Genomic DNA, 19,422 nt, shown 5'->3' with positions numbered 1-19,422 from the left:
ACTACTATTCAAATGGAGGAGGTCCCAATACCCCAACGACTTGATCCTAATTTTGTGTCAATGGTTGTCCAACACTGATAGAGGAGCGCCGATCAATTCAAATGATCTCAAACTTGATGATTTCCATGCCTGAGTCTTGCTCTTTCCCCAATTTTATCTTTGGTTTCCCTATGGCATAATGTGAATGCAAAGACTGTTTTTGAATGAAGTGCGCTAGCTTTACTATGTTTCTGGTTTAAGCCATTTAGCTTTGCATGCTTTCTCTTAGATTTGATTTTGGGTTTAGGTTAGTCAATTTAAGTCACAGAGACACGTCGGCATATACAAAATGAATCGCATCAAGGGGAAAATGTGGATTTCTTGCGCGATGATATCGATAAGAATCCCGGTACTAGTCACTTGTAGTCATACATGAGACTAGGTAACGTACCAACTCTGTGCTCTGGAACCACGACGACTGCAACTGCTATCTGGCTGTAGAGCTTGCCTGCAAGGTAGGTAGTATACTCCACGCGTTCAAGAGCTTAGCTTCGCGAAGACGCCCGATTTTTGAGGTAGATGGAAGCGCAGGACAATGAATGGAGGAAGAAATTTCTGAATTTTCAATGATCTACCGAGGCACTCTGCCCCTTAACCGTTTGATATCTACAGGGCAGCCAGAATGAGATGCCCCATACCCAGATCCACCAGGGGGAAAGGGGGGAGAATGAAGAAAAGGAAGCAAAGGGGAATGAATAATGAAAGCCAGACGCCCTTCCCGAGTCATGACACTTTCCATTGAAACTTTTCTCTTCATCAAATAAGCCGTGACATGCCTGTTGTGTTCTATCTCACGAGACATCTTGATCTGATCCAACCTGGTAGATCTGGATCTAGAGCTCGTCCTCGTATTTGTAGTTGATGCGGCGGCCGCCCACCGCGCGATCCTGCCGGCTGTCGCGGCGATGGCCGGACTTGGTGTTGCCTGATTTTGCGCTGCCACGGTTTTGTTGTTCGCGGAGGAGGCGTTCACGGTTGCGAGCCTCGCGTTCCTGCGTATATGGATCCTTTTCGGGTTCCGACTTGGCGGGCGGAGCTCGGGGGAGGTCGCGATCCCGGTCGTCGCAACTGTGTTTCACACGCCGCGTTTGAGGTTGAGAGGAGCGGTTGATGGCGTTGGCGGACTCGGAGCGGTCGCGACGGCGCTTGCGCTCTTTTTCTCGGTCACGGCCATGATCGCGCTCCCGATCTCGGTCGTGCTCTCTATCTCGACGGTCCGAGTCCCGGTCGCGATCGCGATCGCGTTTATCACGCTCCCGGTCTCGGTCCCGACGTCGACTGTCTCGGGTTCGATCTCGTTCTCGATCGTCTTCACGTCGACTGGGTCGGTCCCTGCCAGATCGGTGACTACTGCTGATGCGACTGGCGAGATCAGCGCGCTCGCCCGCGTCTAAAGGTGCCTTGCTGTGGCCATTGGGTCCATTTTCCTCGGCAATTAGCGTATGGCGATCAGGGAAACGGCCGTCGCCGTTTCTGGCGGGACTGCGATCACGACTATCGCTTCGGCTACGGTGACGGCGAGACCGATGCGAACGGTGGCTACTTTTTCGGTCCCGCTCACCGTCGCGATCCCTGCGTCGTGACGATCGACGGGAGGACATCCGAGAGGGGGAGCGCGAGCGGCGGTCAGCCTGGGTTTCCCCAGTGGTGTCATTCTGCTTCGAATCGGGCTCTCGGCAGCTTTCTCGGTCATCACCAGGGGGTGAGTGAGCACGAGATGCCCGGCTCTGGGAGGGTGAACGAGATCGCGACCCTGCTCGAGGAGCCTGTGATGGAGCTTTGGATGGAGCTTTAGATGGAGATCGAGTTCGCGGGGCGTCCTGGGGCGCTTCGGAGTTCCCTCTGCATATCAATCAGTACAGCACTACTCTTGGTAGAGAGGTTTCATGAGACTTACCTCTGAGACAGCGCCGGTGTATTACTGCTGGCCGATGCCCGTCCTTGAATATGGAAACCGCGTTGCCGAAAGATACTCGTGTTTGGCAGACCTTGTCGCATTGCACGGGGTGCAGCGGGCGCACCCTCCACACCAGGATTTCTGACCTCAGGCTGGGGGCGATACGCACCAGGCATTCCATTCCAGTATCCACCACCGCGACCTCCAGGAACAGGGCCTCGCATGTAGCCGCCTCGTCCGTATCCCGAGCCCATGTGCCCTTGGTAGCTGCTGGGTCCAGTTGATACAGCGGCTTGATCCAGGCTGTCAATGGTGGGGATTCCTTGTAACTGCTGGCTGGGATTATCTGTAGCAGTGGGTTCGATGGGCGCCTCGGGATTACCATCGGTGTCGTGTGTGTTTGGATCCGATACGGGGTCAGCACCGGAATTTTCGTTCATCTGAGAGGGATCCTCGGCAGACGTCCCATCGGGTCTGGCTGCTGCAGTACTGGAGGCCAGTGGGGTGGGAAGTCCTGCATTACCGTGAGAGAGATGAGCCAGCCCAGGGCCTCCAAATCCAGCACGCCCGGGGCCGCCGTGGAAATAGCCACGGCCACGACCCCGGAACCCACCTCCACGGCCATATCCAGGCCCGTAGTAACCAGACTGGAAGTCCGAGTTAGAAGGGTAAGACATCTTAGACCCGCCAAATGCTCCTCCATAGGGAGGGCCCATGCCATTTGCGAACGCATTTGGATTGAATTTATCTTGGCCGCCTTGCCACAAGTTCTGTTGGGAGCCATCCCATCCTAAGGATCCATACATGCCCTGCCCGTTGAAGTTCATCCCCATGTTCATGCCCATACCAGTCATGTTCATTCCGTAATCTCCGAACATCCCCTGATTTGCGGCCATTGGATCCATCGTCATGGGCATGCCTAGGAATAGCAGATTTAGCGGTCTGGCACAAGAGCGCAGTTTGGAAGCATATTCACATACCCATTGCGTTGGGGAAATTAAACATGGAATTCCCCATAAACGGGTTCATCGCATTGAAGTTGTTGTTCCCATTCCAGCCAGTGCCAGGGAAGCCTCCAGGGCCCATGTTTATCATGTTGGAGCCAGGTTGGTGAGACGGGTCATGCAGAGCAGATTCATCGTCCGCCAATACCTCGCCAGTTATAAGCTGGGCGTCTGCGCCGGTGCTCGGAGCAGTGGTCGTGCCGGGAGCCTGATCACCATTGGTTTCGGACTGCGCAAGATTAGAGCCTGAACCGTACCTTGAAGGAATGATAGAGAGTCTTACCTCAGCCTTAATCTCGGCCAATTCAGGCACACGGTTGTCCGCTATGCTGCCTGATGCCGCATCCACGGGCGGAGCTTCATTTGTAGCCTCATCAGTCTCGGTCTCAGCCGGAAGAGAACCCACTGGAGCCTCAGCCGGAGTCGCTTCGGCCTGCTTCTGATCGGCGGTGGTCTCTGTGGAAGTTGTCCCATTTTCCGCGGGGGTGGTAATCACCGGGGTTGGGGGTGCAGCCGACTGTCGGCCCTTCTCGCGCTTCTTCTCCTCCGTCCGCAAAAAGGCCTTGAGGGTGGTGCGCAGAGCTTTGTTGGCCTTGCAAAGATCTGGAGAGACCGGAGTGTGTGCACATACGGGGCAGGTATCGGGGAGGGATGCTTGGCCTAGAGAGGGAAAAGACATCCAGGTTAGTGATCACACATAGCGAAAAACATTGAACAGGGTGTGTTACTCACAGGTCTCACAAATTGACTGGTCACAGCAAGGCAGGCGGAAGGCATTGAACGCCAGCTTGTTGCAGATGGCACACCGCAGCTTGAATGGGATCTCATCCTGGGACAGCGCGCTGCATTGCGACGGATTAGCGAATCTTCTTGCTTGGCCCGAAGGAGTGCATGCGAGCTTACCTGGCGATGTCCACGAGGCCAGCCGGCGGATCCGCCGCAGCCATGGCTGGATCAGGAGACTTCAGTGCTCGACCGGGACAATAGCAGGGGAAGTTTCTGAGGGCAGAGAAGTTGGAGATGAGCAGCATCGCTGGGTTCATGAATTTGGTCGGAGAAACGTTCCGCCGATCTACGACAGGATGGTCTAGGCCAAAGTTCGCGTGCAGGATGGGAATGATTGGATTGATTGGGACTGCTAGTAATTTTGTTCAAGAGGTGAAGAGAATACAGTTATAACCCCGCCGTCAGATTAGATCAAGTAATTTTTTGGAGTCCATCACCAGGGAGCAGCGATACCATCAGGTGGTGTCTTCTGTCCGCCCTCCGGACAGCCTGTTATCGTCATTGGCGGGGTGGTATTACAGAAACAAAGCGCATAGCAAATAGAAACACAGGAAAGACAAAGCATGCAAGATGTCAATAGAAAAATTCACAATTTAGTTACCTGCCGATACATACAAAGACTGCATCCTGGGTGCCATAGGGTGAAAAGGGGAGAGTGAAGAGTATAAAGATGAAGTTTGGGGGGAGAAAAGTAAAAAGTAAAGAGGTAAAAGGCAAAAAAAAAGAAAGAGAGGCAAAGGCCCACCCGAGCGGAATTTAAAAAGGGCGCGACCGCCCGAGTCCGCCGTGCTGTTCTTTTTTACTTGCAGGAGCTTGGGCCATCCGAACGCCAAAACCCTCCAATTCCATGATTTCCACTACTTCCGCTTGAATCTACGCGCATCTGCCCTGATGCTTTGAATCAACCCCATTTTTATTGAGAGCGACCACGCCACAGCATGACCGAAGAGAACTATCGTCCACGATCCCCCGACTTTTCCTCTCTCCCGCCCTCCAACCCCAACCCCAACCCCACTCAACCGTACGCGCCGCCGAGTCCACTCGCTCACCGCGCCTCCTACGACGCATCGCCCTTCTTCTCATCTGGCCAGCGCCCTAGTTCGAGTCGCGTTTCCCAACAGTACGTGCCTCCTTTCCAACTCGGCTTCGACGAGATGACCCGTCGCTCATCGCGTTTGCAGCCGGAGGACGCGCCTGTCCCCGAGGCCCCCACGACTATGCCCGCCGTCGCACCTTCAATGCCAGACGAGCTTCCACAGACGCGCCCCGGCGCTGGAGTCGAGGTGAAGACCAAGTTCCCCGTCGCGCGCATCAAGCGCATCATGCAGGCCGATGAGGATGTCGGCAAGGTCGCGCAAGTCACGCCCATTGCTGTCTGTAAGTCCCAAGCCCTTCCCTTCGCGTGATCATTGGTCGCTCTGACCGTCACCGAAATACCTAACTTCTTTCTATAGCTAAAGCTCTGGAGCTCTTCATGATCTCCCTCGTCACCAAAGCCGCCCAGGAAGCCAAGGACCGCAACTCCAAGCGCGTCACAGCCACTCACCTCAAACACGCGGTCGCCAAGGACGAAGTGCTCGACTTTCTGGCTGACATCATCGCCAAGGTACCAGATGCCCCTGCCCCCGGAAAACGGAAGATGACGGCAGCGATCACAACGAAGGCCGTCGCAAGCGCGGTGCGCGGCGACCCAAGGAGGAGAGCGACTAAAGAGCGCGGTATTGGACACGATTGACGACGTGCTAGAGGGGACCCGGCACCTGGCGCATTGATGATCGGAAATTTTATATCTGCTGTTTTTCTTGGGGCGTTGTGGGTGGATTGGGATTGTTCATTACGTCTTTTTCTCATCGAAGGAGCACGTCCTTCTGTTAATAATTTGGTGCAAGCCCAGGCGGGCATGCACACCAGTCAAATAAACAACCTGGGGCCGCCATGGACCTGTCATCAAAAAACCTCGTGGCATCACTGCTGTCTCTAGTGCAGGACAGCCGTAGAACGCGAGAGCAGTGCGATACCTGGGAGGTACGGGACATAGCCGGTAGTATATGCTTAATACTTGGTACTTTATCCTTTGAGTACCTTGTCCTTTCTTCCAGTCGGTTGATAGATTCTTGGCCGTCCGGTACACAAGCCCGGTCTAGCTAGGCACCTTAATATGCGTAGAGACGCCGATTATGGCAGGTTTGAATGAGCTTTATGTTTGTCCCTTCGAAACCGTGCCCAGTCTCAAATGGGTCAACTCGATCAGATTCCACCAAGATATTGAACAGGAGGGTAAAGATCATGGTGGACATTATTCTTCAAAACGAGGTTGGAAGGCTTATTGTTAGGGGTGATGCGCATGGAATGATTGAGTCCTGTGTATGAGAACTACGTTGCAGCATTTGACGACTGAAAACCCATTATAACCCCGATAGACTACCAGTGAGCGGACAATCTAGGCTACGGTCCAGGTCTAATTGATTGTTTTTGATAGAGATCGGTTCCGTCGCTTGATATTGCGTATTAGCTTCTGTTCTGCACCAACTCCTATTCTTAAGTAAGAGATCTATCGGCAAAGTCCTAGTTACAGAATGATCCTCCAAAGACAAGTACCTCTATTCCTTGAATAAGTCCTCCTGGAGGACCTGGGCCCAAATAGTGCTTCTTGGAAGCCTAGGGGTCATTTGAATCGTGACAAGACTTGTCTTCAACAAGGTCAATCTTCCACCGATGTTCATTTTCCCTCAATTCTATTATACATGCCAGAACCAGGCCTATTCCTGCACAGTATCTAGCAGTGCCTGCTTGACTCCGCCTTTTGATTGCCTTTTGATTGGATATTGACGCGCAGCTTGTCGGCGGGTGGATGCTGACGATCAACGCGATACACGAGTTCCCACCGGCTCCACTCGACCTACAACCCCGTCAACTTCTCCTCCCCCTCCAGGTCGCGAGACCATGCTGTCACAGAATGGACTTTGTGGGTTGCCTCTAGCGCTCCGATCCCGATATGCATGCTAATTGTATCCAGTGGTCTCGTCTCATCGGCGGTTCGCGCGCGTTGTCCAAGACCTCTCGGGCCACATCGCCCACTGAACGACTCACGGCCTTCAAACGCTCCTGCAATGCCCTCCAGGTACGAGACCCGCCGGGGTGATTGCGGCCCTGACTAACTCGACACAAATCTAGCAAATCTGGCGCTCCACTAATACCCCCGCTGCCGAGCAGTCGACCACCCATGCGCGCACCTACATCGAACGCCTCAACTCCATACTCAACGACGAATCTCGCGGCCCAGCACCGCACCCCTGTGTTGTCTACGCAGCATCTTCGCAAATCTTTGTGACGGTCACCAAGCTCGCTTTGTCATACTATGATGAGAACGTGTTGCGATCCGCCACGTTGTTCTTCAATACGCTCATCGATGCAGAGGTAGATGGGGTGGTGGACAACCGGCTCTTTGCTCGCGCGCTGGTCGATCTGGTCCGACGTGCCGATAAAGCTTCTGATGAGATCGAAGGTCGATTGGTGGAGCTGCTGTTTGGCATCGCCAATAACATCCGCCTGCAGCCTGCCATCCTACCAGCATGGTTTGTGCCCCGAGCTACCCTCATCGGTCAGGACGGCGAATCAGCAGCCCCAAACGGCACAGAGTTCGCAGGCGCGACGCGCAAGGACGAGTTTCCGCTATTCTATCTACTCGTTGAATACGTTCATAACGAGGGGCGCGCGGGCGACTTTGCTCGCACGGGACTGCTGTACCTCATCGAGACCGCATCGCGCTCGAAGAATCTGGAGAAATGGTTGATTGAAAGCGACTTGGCGACGCTGATGGCTACTGGCCTTGGTGCATTGTATAGTCAATTGGGCGGGTATGTCTGGGTCTTGAAAATGATCGGAGCGAACGACTAATGAAATATAGCTTGACATTTACGCCCACCGACGAGAATGTGCCACGTATCATTGCACTTTCTGATCATGCAAACGAAGAGACGGCTCTTCAGCCCGCATTAAGCGAAGCCATGGATGCTTTCATGTCATATTTGTTATTTTGGCAGGACACCATTGATCATTGCAAGTCCGCCGAAGTGAATGACACCCTCCTGGACCATTTCCAGGTCCTTTTTCTCGAGCAACTCTTGTAGATAGGCCCTCTATTTGCGCTGTGATTTCGGTTATGCTGACTGTCTCAGATACCCTTCTTTGCTGGAATCGTCGGATGTGGCCGGTGGCTCTACTGCGGCTGTGTTGACCTACCTCTGCCGAATCCTGGGCTCGATTGACCAAGGCGAGCTTGTCCACCGAATCTTGCATTTCTTGCTGGCCTCCTCTCCGCCGCCCGAGGAACAGATGGACATGTCAGCTAGTCGTCGGAGATCTCTAAATGTGCTGGCCGCGTTGGCATCGGAAGCAGCCCAGCCTTCCCCTTCTCTCTTCAACTTGCGTGACCTAGCGCTACTTGGACTTCATTCTTCAAACCGGCAAACTGTGCTGGCCACACTGCGTCTGTTGAATGTTGTTCTACAGCAGCATCACCCTTTCGCGCGGGCCTTAATTCATACCGTCCCCACCGAACCTGCGAGGCAGCGGTCTGTCGGTGCGTTCAATGCAGAGCTTGAACATCTCCTTGGACTAGGCACCTCGCTTATTGTCGAGCCGACTCTAAACGAATCATATGACAACTATGTTGCAGATGCGACCTGGGTACTTGAATCTCGTCTGTGCCTCCCTATTTCTATGGATGAGACCGAGGAAGAAATCCCCCTTCCGCTGCAGCTTCAGCAGGATGATCCTATCATTCAGGCACTGCTGGGATGTGTCAAAAATTTCTTCACCAACAGTGTGATTGTCAATCTTGCCCTGACTGGGGTGCTTATGAGTCTGGCCTCCTCCCATCTGTTCTCGCTGGATGGCTGGGTCCTAGTCGACCCAACTCAGTACGACTCGCCTGCGGAAGGCTCTCTTGAGGAGGCTGCTGATATCAGTCGTGCTTATCAAACACCTACCTGGCCTGCAACAGCGGCCCCTACATTGACTGCGGCACTGGAACGGCTCGTGAACCAGGCCCGTCAGTGGCAGCGGGACCTACCGGATTTTGATGTGCTAGTCGCGGCCAGACGGGAGCTACTCCATCAGCGAGATCGTCCACCAACTCCGGATTGCTCGCGAGACCCATCCGAGCCTCACCTCCCAGAGTCCGTGGGCCGTTCACGCCCGTCCTACCCAGGGTCGCCCGAACCCTTCGCCCCAGCCTCCCGGGGCCGGTCTCCGCAGCCCATCAGCCCCCGTCTTGTGGCACCTAGTTCGAGGCGGGGCGAGTCCTCCGTACGTCCCCTTGAATCACGGGGATCATCCGACTCCCGCACCGCAGCAATGGAAGCCCTCCGCCAGCGCCTCGCCACGCCTATCTCCACGGGACCTCCGCAACTGCCCACTGGAGAGTCGGAAGACACGACTACCGAGACCGAGGGAGCGGACACTGAACAGCCACCGGTGGTCACCCTAGGCCACGTCCTGACCAACGTGGTGATTTTGTACGAGTTCCTGCTGGAGCTTTCGGCCGTGGTGCAAGCGCGCGGCAGCCTCTTTGAGGAGGCAGGGTATTCGTGATTAGCATGTGGGCACTGTACATTTCATAGACACATATAGTTCACTTGGAATAGCGTTGAAGTTGGTTGTCGCTCTGGGGTTTGCTCCTTGTGATTGGATAGGCTTCTATGAACAGGGTAGGATGTGCATAAATCGGTTTAGCGTGTGGCCACAAGTAGTCCGTAGTGAGCAACCACAAGCTGATACCCTAGGGTCTTACCTTTTAAAGTTGAAACGATGTACCATATTTCCAACACTACTCCTATTTTTCTAATTCTTCACTAATCGCCCCTTATGAACGGAGTCATACAGTATTTAGAAGTGGTGTAAGCACATGTACGACGTCCTCACATTGGGATCGACTAAGCTGACGACGTCAGCTTGGCTACAGTATGAGCTTAGCCGCCTGTATTACTCCGTACTCGGTTTCAACCGGTTGCTAACTCATGGAAACAAGACGATAGACTAGCAATACTTATTTGTCGTCCAGAATAATCCTAGTCATACTCTACCGTTAAATAGTAGCCACATCCACCCATGCCAGTCCAATAATCCAATTCCGGACGACTAACGAACGGATTCACCCCTGACGAAGTGGGGCGGCATCTGGCGCCAAGAAGGCGTGGCGGAACCGCTTGCGACGATTGGCGTGCGGGTTCCTCCGTCGAGTACGGAGAAACTGGCCCTCAACTGTGAAGCGGGCTTACTACTCCATAATTGATTACATACTGCGGACTGCGGACGTGGACTGGCCAGACGATTGCAGCAGGCCTCATCTCACTGGCCCCATTCGCTTCCAGACCCTCTTTCCCTCACAATGCCACGATCACTCTTTCTCGCTCTTGATTGATACTTCCTCTTCGCTCCCTCTATATATCACGGCATGCCCGGCCGCCATGCCCGTGGACCCTGACTTCGATCGCGAAGACCGCGAAGACCGCGAGGATGCCCCCTTCCTCGCCTCCTCCGTATCCGCGCCCCTCGACAGCGCCCACGACCACAATGGTCCTGCGAAGCCCAACTCGCTGCCAGCAGAGAGCAATGTGTCTGCCAGCCAGATCAGCTTCCGGCTGAAGCTCATTCTCTTCGCCATGGTGCTGTCTGTCGAGATTGGCTTCGCCTTTCTCGAGGGCCCCATGGTGCGCGTGATGGAGTCCATTGCCTGTGGCCAGTACTATACCGAGACGGATCCGACCAAGATTGGCGCCAACGGGCAGGTGCCGGAGGAGATGTGCAAGCTCGCCGAAATTCAAGCGGAATTAGCGGCGGTTAAGGGGTACCATATGTTCTTCGATGGGTTATTAAGTATGGATCCTCGGGCTAGCTGGAATGACGGCGACACCACATGGGATGGACAACTGTGCTGACTGCGGGCTTCCACTACAGGCGCGTTGATGGCCATTCCCTACGGTCTGCTGGCAGACCGCCGCGGCCGCAAATCGACCCTCGTCCTCGGTATCCCCGGCTTCTTCTTGAACTCGATTATCACTGTCGCAGTCCTGTGGTTCTCGGATATATTTCCATTGAGGGCCATTTGGCTGTCCTCGCTGGCATGGTTGATAGGTGGTGGACCCGTCGTGTCATTTGCCATCATTTGGACGATGATGGCTGACGTCACCAGCGAGTCGGAAAGGTATTGTTTGCTCTCTCCATGATTGACATGTGTGCGCAGAGCTGACTGTACTTGACAGAGCTGGGCTATTCTTCCAGTTTGCCATTGTGTCCATGGGGGCCGACTTTGTCACCAGCGCTCTTGCTTCATGGCTCATGACGATGGACCCCTGGGCCCCGCTATTGATTGGATATACCATTGTTCTCGGCGGCCTGATGTTTATTTTAGTACTGCCCGAGACAAAGCATGCAATTCCGTCCCATGGTGCCGAGCCATCCAATGTGGAGCTCTCTGAGTTATCGGAGGAGTCCGACCCAAAGTACCCCTCCCGCAAGCCCGAGGAAGCTGGGCTGTATCATGGCCAGAGCGATCTGGACGTGGACCATGAACACGAAGCTCATTTATCCTGGAGCTACCCGACCCCGCAACGCCCATCCTTCTGGGCCAAATGCCGTGCCAATTACCGGTTCTACGTGAAACCCTATCTCTTCATCCTCAACCGGAAGCCGGTGCTTCTCCTTCTGACGGCCTTCTTGGTATATCGTCTTAGCCGGGGCTCATCTTGGTTTTTGACGCAGTATATTTCAACGCGGTATCATTGGACGCTGGCACAGGCCAACTTGCTTGTGGCGTCTCGGCCTACGGTGTCTATACCCGTGTTTCTGTGGGGCCTCCCCTGGCTGAAGAAGCATGTTTTAAACCCTCGACGCACGCCTACCGAGAAAGATCTCTGGCTAGCACGCGCGAGTGTCTTGTGCCTTACTCTAGGCACTCTGGGTATCGGCCTATCTCCATCCCTGGCCACGCTCATCCCGAGTATGATTCTTCAAACATCAGGATCGGGCTTCGTATTCCTTACCCGCTCGATCATCACCACCCTAGTCGAGCGCGACGAAACTGCACGCCTGTATACCGTCATTGAAATTATCCAGTCCTTCGGCAACGTTGTGGCCAGTCTGTCAATTACGACGGTCTTCCAGCTTGGACTGCGACTCGGGGGATTTTGGATTGGACTGGCCTGGATGATGACCAGTTCGTTGTTTTGCATGGTGGCCGCCGCGATCTGGTGGTTCCAGCTGCCACCCACACCACACGACCCAGAGTTTGTGGTGGGGGAGTTTGAGGAGGGGATGGATGCGTAAGCGCACATTCATTAAATCGCATATAGATCGGGTATAGTAAAGGGAAACCCCAGGTCATTGATAGGGCGTTTCGGTGTTTAAGTTATTCTCTATATTCACATACATTCATTGGCATTATTCTGTTCAACCTCTCCGCCCCCCTTTTTCCCTCTTGATCATGCAGACAGAAAGAAAATCTATCTAGAATAGATCACAGTTCTTATAGTTCTCCTTTGCGCACCCACCAGCTCAGCGAGCTATCTAGTCACGTGCGTCTCACATGCAAAGGCCCCAGAAATTCGAAGCAACCGCCGTCTCCCCTCCTGCCAGTGTGAATGCTGCAATGGAGAAGTTTTCTCAGTTCCGGGATCGAGGCAAGTCAACTGGTATGCTGCGGCCATGCTTCTATCCGGCTAACCATTGTCCCCAGGCTCGGGCATCGCGCCCTTCCTCCCTATTCCAGGCGAGCCGCTCGGCCTACAAGGACCCCTCCGGGTGTTCCTCTTTTGCTTTCGCTTACCATTGTTCCTATTCGTCACTTTGACATATTTCTTGATCCTACAATGGCTCCCCATCGGCTCTTTGGGGAAGAAAACCGCCCTATGGTGCATCCTAGGCGTCCCCAGCATCTGGTGGATTGACCTGCAAGTGGATGGAGTGAAGAAAGGGTCCGTCTCGTGCTCCAAATCTGACAGCGGCTGGTGGATGCTGACAATTCGTCTTCTAGGTCGCTTTCCAAACAACAAGAAGCCCGTCTGCCACAGCCCGGCTCGGTCATCGCGTCCTCGTTCACCTCCCCGATTGACGCCGTCTACTTGGCCGCCATCTTCGACCCAGTCTTCACGGCATCCTACCCCAATACGCGGCAGGTCGAGCATATCTCTCTCCTCCAGGCCATCCTGCGCGCCTTCGCGCAACCTTCGACTGGCCCCGACCCGAATACAAAGCTGGTGGATGTGGCCACTCTGCTGGAGAAATACCCCAGCCGGGCTATTGTCATCTTCCCGGAGTGCACGACGACCAACAGCCGGGGGATCTTGCCCCTGAGTCACTCGCTGCTGCGCGTCCCCTCCACGACCAAGATCTTCCCCGTCAGCCTGAAGTACACACCGATGGACGTGGTGACCCCGCTCCCGGGCAGCTACATTAGCTTCCTGTGGACGCTCCTGAGTCGCCCCACGCATTGCATCCGGGTGCGCATCGCCGAGTGTGTTCTGAGTGGGCGCAGTGCGATCGACATGCCGCCCGCTCGGTCGACTCGCAAGTCGACCTTCCACACGAACTATCTCGACACCCTGGACGAGGATGTTGCAGATGGGGAGGTAACGGCTGGCGAGAAGGCGCTGCTGGACCAGGTGGGCGAGGCGCTAGCTCGTCTGGGCCGAGTGAAGCGTGTTGGGCTTGGTGTTCAAGACAAGCAGGAGTTTGTTCGGAAGTGGACCAAGACGAGGCGGACTTGGTGATAGCTTGAGTTTTTAGGGTGGCATATCCATATCACATAGACTGGTGAATTGGATGGCTACCTAAATACCGAATGACCGGAGACACGTTGGTGCCAATGAATGTGAGAGGTTTAGGGTGAACAGTTTGATCCACGTCAGACTTCAAACATTGCCTCTAACATTGCATCCAATCGGGAATGTAAATATCTCTCTTGCCTGCATATATACCGGATAATGTCTGGCAATTCTTGGCGCCCTCCTTCCGTTCTAGTGCTCACCCTCTCGCCGCTTTTGCTCAGCCTTAACCACGTTATTTACTCAGTTATCTGTGCTAGATGATACACTAGGTGACAAGGATTCCAAAAGCACCAATGCTGCTTGACATAGCGGGCAGGGTATCTAAGGAATGATGTGTTTCCAACACTGCACCAAGCCCTCCGATTCGATGAGTGAAGGCAATGGACGGCCGGGTAGCGCTACGCCTAGGGCAACGACCACTTTACTGCGGACACGTTTCCCCCCGCCTGCATAGATCTAGATTGAGGCTTACAAGGGATACCGGGGATATCCTTCCCGTGGTTATGTCCCAATGGCCAGGCATTTGGGCTAGCTTTGCAAATTATTCACCTAGATCCTTCCCCAAAGTTTAACCCATTTGGTATCTGCACCGACAATATCCCGGGTCCTCTAGGTAACTAGTCAACGACGCTTCTGTCGGAGTTGCAACGAGGCGGAAAATTCTGTGGGATCGGACCACCGCCTGTCAGTACCAGAAGTCTGGCCCGGTTACATATTATTTTCCGAGCAGGGTGATACTGTATCTGAAGAGAAATATACATAGCAGAAGCCCTAACAATGATATTGGACGTCCTGGACAAGACTCAGCAAAACGGCACAGGGCGCCACGGCTGCAGCCTGATAAAGATATTGGATGTCTAGAACACCATCAAGTGCCCATCAAGTGCCATCAAGCACCATGATATCCAGACATAGTCACCTCTTCTATCCGCACAGCCTGCGATCGCTGCCGTTCTCAAAAGCTCAGATGCTCTCTCGCTGCACAGGGATCGGACGATGAGCCGCGGCAGTGCACAAGATGCCAGCGGGCCAAGGCAGATTGCGTATTCAGCAAGCGACTTTTGCAAAGCTATCCCCGAGCAAGCGCGACGAACATTACAGTCATCTTCACCACCTAGTGCAGACTCACCGTTCTGGCTATGGGGATACCAAGACGGCTCCTTGACGGACACAACGTCTAACCCGGACATGTTCCCGCAGAGCTCTACGTTGTTCACAGAGAGCAATGCAGAAAGCTTAGTACCCGAATGGATGGAGATGGGTTCTCGTCACTATATAGATTTGTTGCAGTCTCCGCAGCCCTCGGCCAATAGGCCAGAAAAGGGCCATGATGGCGCCGTGGCACGTCTTGCTTCCTCCACGACAGCTTCTTCTGCAGTGCACAACCCGCCTTCCACCGCGTCGGAATCGTGCGATTCGAGTACGCCAGCGCTCATGGTGCAGCAAATATTAAAGCTCATTGCCGACATTCAGAGCACGTTGGATACGCTAGCAAAGGGCCGCTGGGCATCACAAGAGAGTCAGGTTGACTTATCGGAATATCCCGTGGGGTCAGTCTTGTCCCTGGCCAACGCGTTTGAAAGGTTGCTTTATTATTTCCAGCGACCAGCACGCAAAGATTCAGCAGAGATTTGGCCTCGAGACATATATGAGTCGCACAGCCACCGTCAATACCCTATGCCGTCGCCCTCTGATCAAAGGAGCGTGACGCGAGAAGACGGTTCGTCCACGGATACACCCACCATTCTGCTGCTTTTGAGCTGCTACTTGCAGCTAGAAAATCTCTTGACGCTAGTATTGACGCAGTTTGAAAGTTTTCCCGGCCGAGAGGACGAAACGCCGCTTGGCCGCAACGCTACGGCCGCGGTGAGCAAAAGCGAGCGGCTTCGTCTAGGAGACCTCTCGTCAGCATACGAGCGGTACGGCAAGAACCTGCTAGCTGTTCAGCTGCTTTTGGATGCATTTCAACCTATTGAATCTTTGATAGGGCTTCCCGAATCTTTGAGAGGGGAAGCGGCCGGCGGCAATGTACAGGGACCAAGACAGCCCGAGCCGGCCTCCTGCATATTTGAATCCAAAATGACCCAGTATATTCTTTTACAAAGAAATGGCCAAAATGCTGGCAATCATGGTCTTTTGTCGGCAAGAGCGCATTCGTTTCAGATGCTCTTTCGAGACAGGATGAGCTTGGGTTGGCACAACGGCGCAGCAAATGCTAGAGGGGGCACGCTAGACTGAAAATAAATGGAAGAAATATTAGAATCGAGTAAAAATTAAAATAGGCATAAATCTGGAAATGAATAGAATAAATCTGAATTTTTCGCTTGGTAAAATATGGCCTTTACAAGGCACCATTCTGCATAAGTGTGCTTCTACTGCTCCAAGTACATAGCATCCCCACCAACTGTTCATTGTTAGTTAAGGTTGCCGGAGAGTAAGATGGCTTACTTACTACCCGTCATTGACCAGCCGAGATTTTGCGGCGTAGCCTGGATGCCAGCAGTGTATATAGCGTCGTTGTTCGCAAAGGGCCAGTCCATCAGAACAGAGCCGTCTAGCGGAGGGAACTGAAGACCAAATTCTGTGTAGGCCAGTGTTAGTACAGATGCTAAAGACGCTTCATAGCCAAAGATTGACATAGTAGAGGAGAGTGAAAACCTACGTTCAAAATAATCGCCCCGTACATCTAAAGAGGAGAGCGGCTGCTCATCGTGGCGCACATTGCCAGGTCCTGGCTGCGACAAGACAATGCTCAGAGCTTTCGCTGCCTTCCACGCCTCTCGCGAGGTATCGCTTGACTGCAGCCAAATGCCATATGCCTGGTTCAGAGCCGTGCGAATGTCGTGCGCAGTCGGGGACTCTGCTTGCGCATTGGTATCGCCCGCCGACTGCTTCAGATAGAGACAGAGAACGCTGGTCGCTAGCAGAAAATCGTGATTGACAAGCGAAGACACCTTCCACCGCTCGTGGTGCAATTGGCAGAACGGCTGCGTCTCTTCCTCGAGCATTTGCTGGTACGCGAGCAGCTTTAGCGCTGCGTTGAGGCATGCCATCTGGGATTGGTGGTAGTCGGCGTTGGACTGCGAGAGGTGCAGGTATTTGCGGTGGAGGACGAGCTTGGCGCGGTAAAACATGATTTCGAGGCAAATCTTTTGCATGATGACGTGCGGCGAGTCCATGATGCAGTCTGCCATGGACCGCCACTGGAGACACTCGGGAATCGAGGCGCGCGCGTCTTGGAGGTTCTTTTCCATGCGTTCCGTTTCCTCACGACTGCATGCTCTCGTGTCGGCGGCAAAGTCCCAAATGTAGCCAATGGCTGTCATCATCCTAGCTTTGACGATGCGAAAGACCATGGGCGTAAGATCTGTTTCTGGCCGCGACGCAGGCATGCTGACTGTGTCCTTGTTGAAGTCGGTGTCCTGCAAGTTGGAGGGCTCCGTGGTGTTGGTCTGCCACTGCGCAATCAGCCGCGGAAGGCCCATTTGCATCGAGATGCCCAGTTGCACCTCCAACAGTGTGGCCCAGACTCGCTTGCGCATCTCGCCGTCAAAGGGAGAGATGCCGCGAAAGTTCTTCGGGTCCCGGTGGTAGCCCATGTGCATGGACAGCTGGACAATGATGCCGAGAAGGATCCAGATGCCAATCTCGGCGTCTCTTCGAAGAAATAGTTCGACGGCCATGTATAGCAAGAGGGTCTCTAACACATACACGCCCCCTTTGGTGTAGTCTCCGAGGATAAGACATTGCACGATGCGGAGCCTGAAATTGCTCACCATGTCTTGGAGTTCGTTTTTGGAAGGCGTTCCAGGAACCTGATCCTGTGGACCTTGCTGAAACTGCTCAAACAAGGTTGCGAGGCACATGATGCTGAACAAGAGACCTATCCAAATGATTGGTGTTTCCGAGGTATCTGTCCAGAATTCGCGGTACTAAAATTTATCAGTTAGAATCTGCTGCTTCTAAGCAATAATACAAGATCAGCATGGCAACATACTTCCCGCAAGAATTGAACACTATGCAATACAGCTGTATGAAGTTCGCAGTCTAAGCCTTCTGATCTACATGGCGGGTTACTTTTGCTTACCTGGCGACATTTCAAACGAATTGAAATACCGCGAGACCAGCCTGTCCACAATATGGCGAGGCGGTATCGACGCCAATATCTCGTCTCTGGTAGCGACCTTTGTAAAGCCGTGTATAAGTTGCGGCCCGCTGAGGTTTACCTGCGGTGGCTGCGCAGTGCCGAGGGGATGCGGACGCGGACGCGCCTCGTCGTCCCTGTCAAAGTGATCTTTGAGCTCCGCGATGCCATCCAACACGGCCGCCCAATGCGTTCCGTGGACATAGCTTGCCCCGGATTTTGTCAGCCGCATGCTGCCGTGATCCAAGTCTGGCGAGTTGACTTGGTGGGCACCGTCTGCCGCCGGCGTGGCCAGTGGCGTGTTGGCGCTGGGAGACGGGTTAGACGACGAAGCTAGCGGTGGCACATTCGCCGCTGACATCTTTTGCATAAGGTCGACCACCAGGTCCTCGAGCTGCTTGATGCGGTCCTGCACAGTAGCCACGGGGCGAACAGGCTGCACGGTGCCGTCTCCCAGCGCTTGGGGGCTGGGCCTGTACGCGCAGGACAAGCCGAGTCCTCTCTGCGTGCAAGTTGCACACGGTTGCTGCCGGTCACAGCGCAGCCTAGCGGGCAAGACCTGTCAGCGTGAGGAGAAGCGAAACTAGGCGTGGATGGGCGGGGTGGGCAAAGCCGGGTGCGAACGAAGCACGTTGCTCGGGTCATACGGGAGGACTCACTTTCTCCTGCGGCAGAGATCGCAGGATAGCTGGACTCTGTCCCTTCGGCGACTGGATGGCAGCCGCGCTCTCCCAATGGCGGTTTTGCCTGGCCCCCATACCGGGAGCGGCGAGTCGCCGTCGTCGCCGGGCTCAAACGTGTCTGTCGACATTAAGGCGCGAGGTCCTGCCTCGTTTCAGTAGAAGCTACGTATCAAAGTCTGGCTATCTGCGATCGGCTGGAATGGAGGTTGCGGATTAGGTCAGGTCGGGATGCGATGCTTTGTCATTTGTCGCCAAACGAGCGTGTCGGTTAAAGCGAGTTGCGAGGAGGGCGCTTGTAGCTTGCATAAGATGCTACGTTTTGGCTGCGTGCGAAAAGAAATGGCCACTAAGGCCACATCAGGCTGTGCCTATTGGGTCTACTTGTTGTGTGTGGTAATATAATATGGCGTCGGGCCAAGAGGAGAGTATAGCGAAGTGAGGTAAGCGTGAAGAAGGACGAACTCAAGTAGCCTATAGCGTGCGAGGAATAAAGTGTTGGATGTTTCACAATATATGTAGAACCGGGGTAGCGTAAAGAAAACAGAAGGAAAATATCTCCAAAAATGAAAGTAGGCCGATACTCAAAACAAGGCTGGATCAATGCCAGGGCATGGAATAAAAAGATAAAATCCAATAATCCAGACTAATCGTATCGCAGTGTAAGGCACAGAGGCGTTTTGGCCGGGTTTCCCGATCGTGCCCCCCGATACGCCGCTCCGGTTCTCCGCTCCGCTGTTCCGCTCCGATGACCCGCACTATAGCGCTTCTGTGCGCGGGCTGGTAGCAGCCACCACGGCGCAAGGTTACGCTAATCTTCTTTTATAATTTGGGCATCCTGGCCCCTGCTGATAGGTAACAATGGAAATATCGGCCAATATTTGTTGTTTTGGGCTGGGGGCAGATTGTTTGGCGGATCCGAAAAGGAGATACGGGGTCGGAGAACGATGTAACAGCCGCATCCAACTGAGTCAAGAGTAAAGGGGATGTAAAAGTAAAATAACATACCATAGTGCATCGCCCTACTTAAATGTTTTCTACCTGC

At 54.0% G+C, this 19,422-nt stretch overlaps 7 protein-coding genes across 7 annotated transcripts; 5 read left to right on the top strand and 2 right to left on the bottom strand.

The window, feature by feature from the left end:
• Window positions 1-872: 872 nt before the first annotated feature.
• Window positions 873-3,887, bottom strand: N7482_007919 (RING finger protein; the record flags this gene model as incomplete). Its single annotated transcript, XM_056690043.1, has 5 exons — window positions 873-1,881; window positions 1,937-2,855; window positions 2,917-3,600; window positions 3,673-3,782; window positions 3,844-3,887. The coding sequence occupies 5 exons, from the start codon at window positions 3,885-3,887 to the stop codon at window positions 873-875; spliced, it is 2,766 nt and encodes a 921-aa protein (XP_056542472.1).
• Window positions 3,888-4,664: 777 nt separating this feature from the next.
• Window positions 4,665-5,461, top strand: nctA (negative cofactor 2 transcription regulator complex subunit BUR6; the record flags this gene model as incomplete). Its single annotated transcript, XM_056690042.1, has 2 exons — window positions 4,665-5,103; window positions 5,181-5,461. 2 exons carry the CDS (start codon window positions 4,665-4,667, stop codon window positions 5,459-5,461), a joined length of 720 nt encoding a protein of 239 aa, XP_056542471.1.
• A 1,221-nt stretch (window positions 5,462-6,682) lies between these two features.
• N7482_007917 (uncharacterized protein) lies at window positions 6,683-9,321 on the top strand (the record flags this gene model as incomplete). The annotated part of the gene is made up of 5 exons (XM_056690041.1): window positions 6,683-6,691; window positions 6,743-6,847; window positions 6,901-7,583; window positions 7,634-7,852; window positions 7,905-9,321. 5 exons carry the CDS (start codon window positions 6,683-6,685, stop codon window positions 9,319-9,321), a joined length of 2,433 nt encoding a protein of 810 aa, XP_056542470.1.
• Window positions 9,322-10,196: 875 nt separating this feature from the next.
• On the top strand, window positions 10,197-12,054 carry N7482_007916 (putative MFS transporter; the record flags this gene model as incomplete). Its single annotated transcript, XM_056690040.1, has 3 exons — window positions 10,197-10,605; window positions 10,687-10,933; window positions 10,992-12,054. The coding sequence occupies 3 exons, from the start codon at window positions 10,197-10,199 to the stop codon at window positions 12,052-12,054; spliced, it is 1,719 nt and encodes a 572-aa protein (XP_056542469.1).
• A 259-nt stretch (window positions 12,055-12,313) lies between these two features.
• On the top strand, window positions 12,314-13,496 carry N7482_007915 (lysophosphatidic acid acyltransferase LOA1; the record flags this gene model as incomplete). The annotated part of the gene is made up of 3 exons (XM_056690039.1): window positions 12,314-12,419; window positions 12,464-12,701; window positions 12,761-13,496. The coding sequence occupies 3 exons, from the start codon at window positions 12,314-12,316 to the stop codon at window positions 13,494-13,496; spliced, it is 1,080 nt and encodes a 359-aa protein (XP_056542468.1).
• A 1,053-nt stretch (window positions 13,497-14,549) lies between these two features.
• Window positions 14,550-15,791, top strand: N7482_007914 (uncharacterized protein; the record flags this gene model as incomplete). The annotated part of the gene is made up of 1 exon (XM_056690038.1): window positions 14,550-15,791. The coding sequence occupies one exon, from the start codon at window positions 14,550-14,552 to the stop codon at window positions 15,789-15,791; it is 1,242 nt and encodes a 413-aa protein (XP_056542467.1).
• Window positions 15,792-15,925: 134 nt separating this feature from the next.
• On the bottom strand, window positions 15,926-18,508 carry N7482_007913 (Zn(II)2Cys6 transcription factor; the record flags this gene model as incomplete). Its single annotated transcript, XM_056690037.1, has 6 exons — window positions 15,926-15,957; window positions 16,006-16,134; window positions 16,216-17,485; window positions 17,551-17,582; window positions 17,641-18,242; window positions 18,357-18,508. 6 exons carry the CDS (start codon window positions 18,506-18,508, stop codon window positions 15,926-15,928), a joined length of 2,217 nt encoding a protein of 738 aa, XP_056542466.1.
• Between the last annotated feature and the right edge of the window lie 914 nt (window positions 18,509-19,422).

This window comes from Penicillium canariense (assembly GCF_028826845.1).
Source record: "Penicillium canariense strain IBT 26290 chromosome Unknown utg000004l_segment0_segment0, whole genome shotgun sequence".
Taxonomy (NCBI): domain Eukaryota; kingdom Fungi; phylum Ascomycota; class Eurotiomycetes; order Eurotiales; family Aspergillaceae; genus Penicillium; species Penicillium canariense.
The sequence above is the reverse complement of the archived record's forward strand: the minus strand, read 5'-3'. Positions and strand labels throughout refer to the sequence as shown.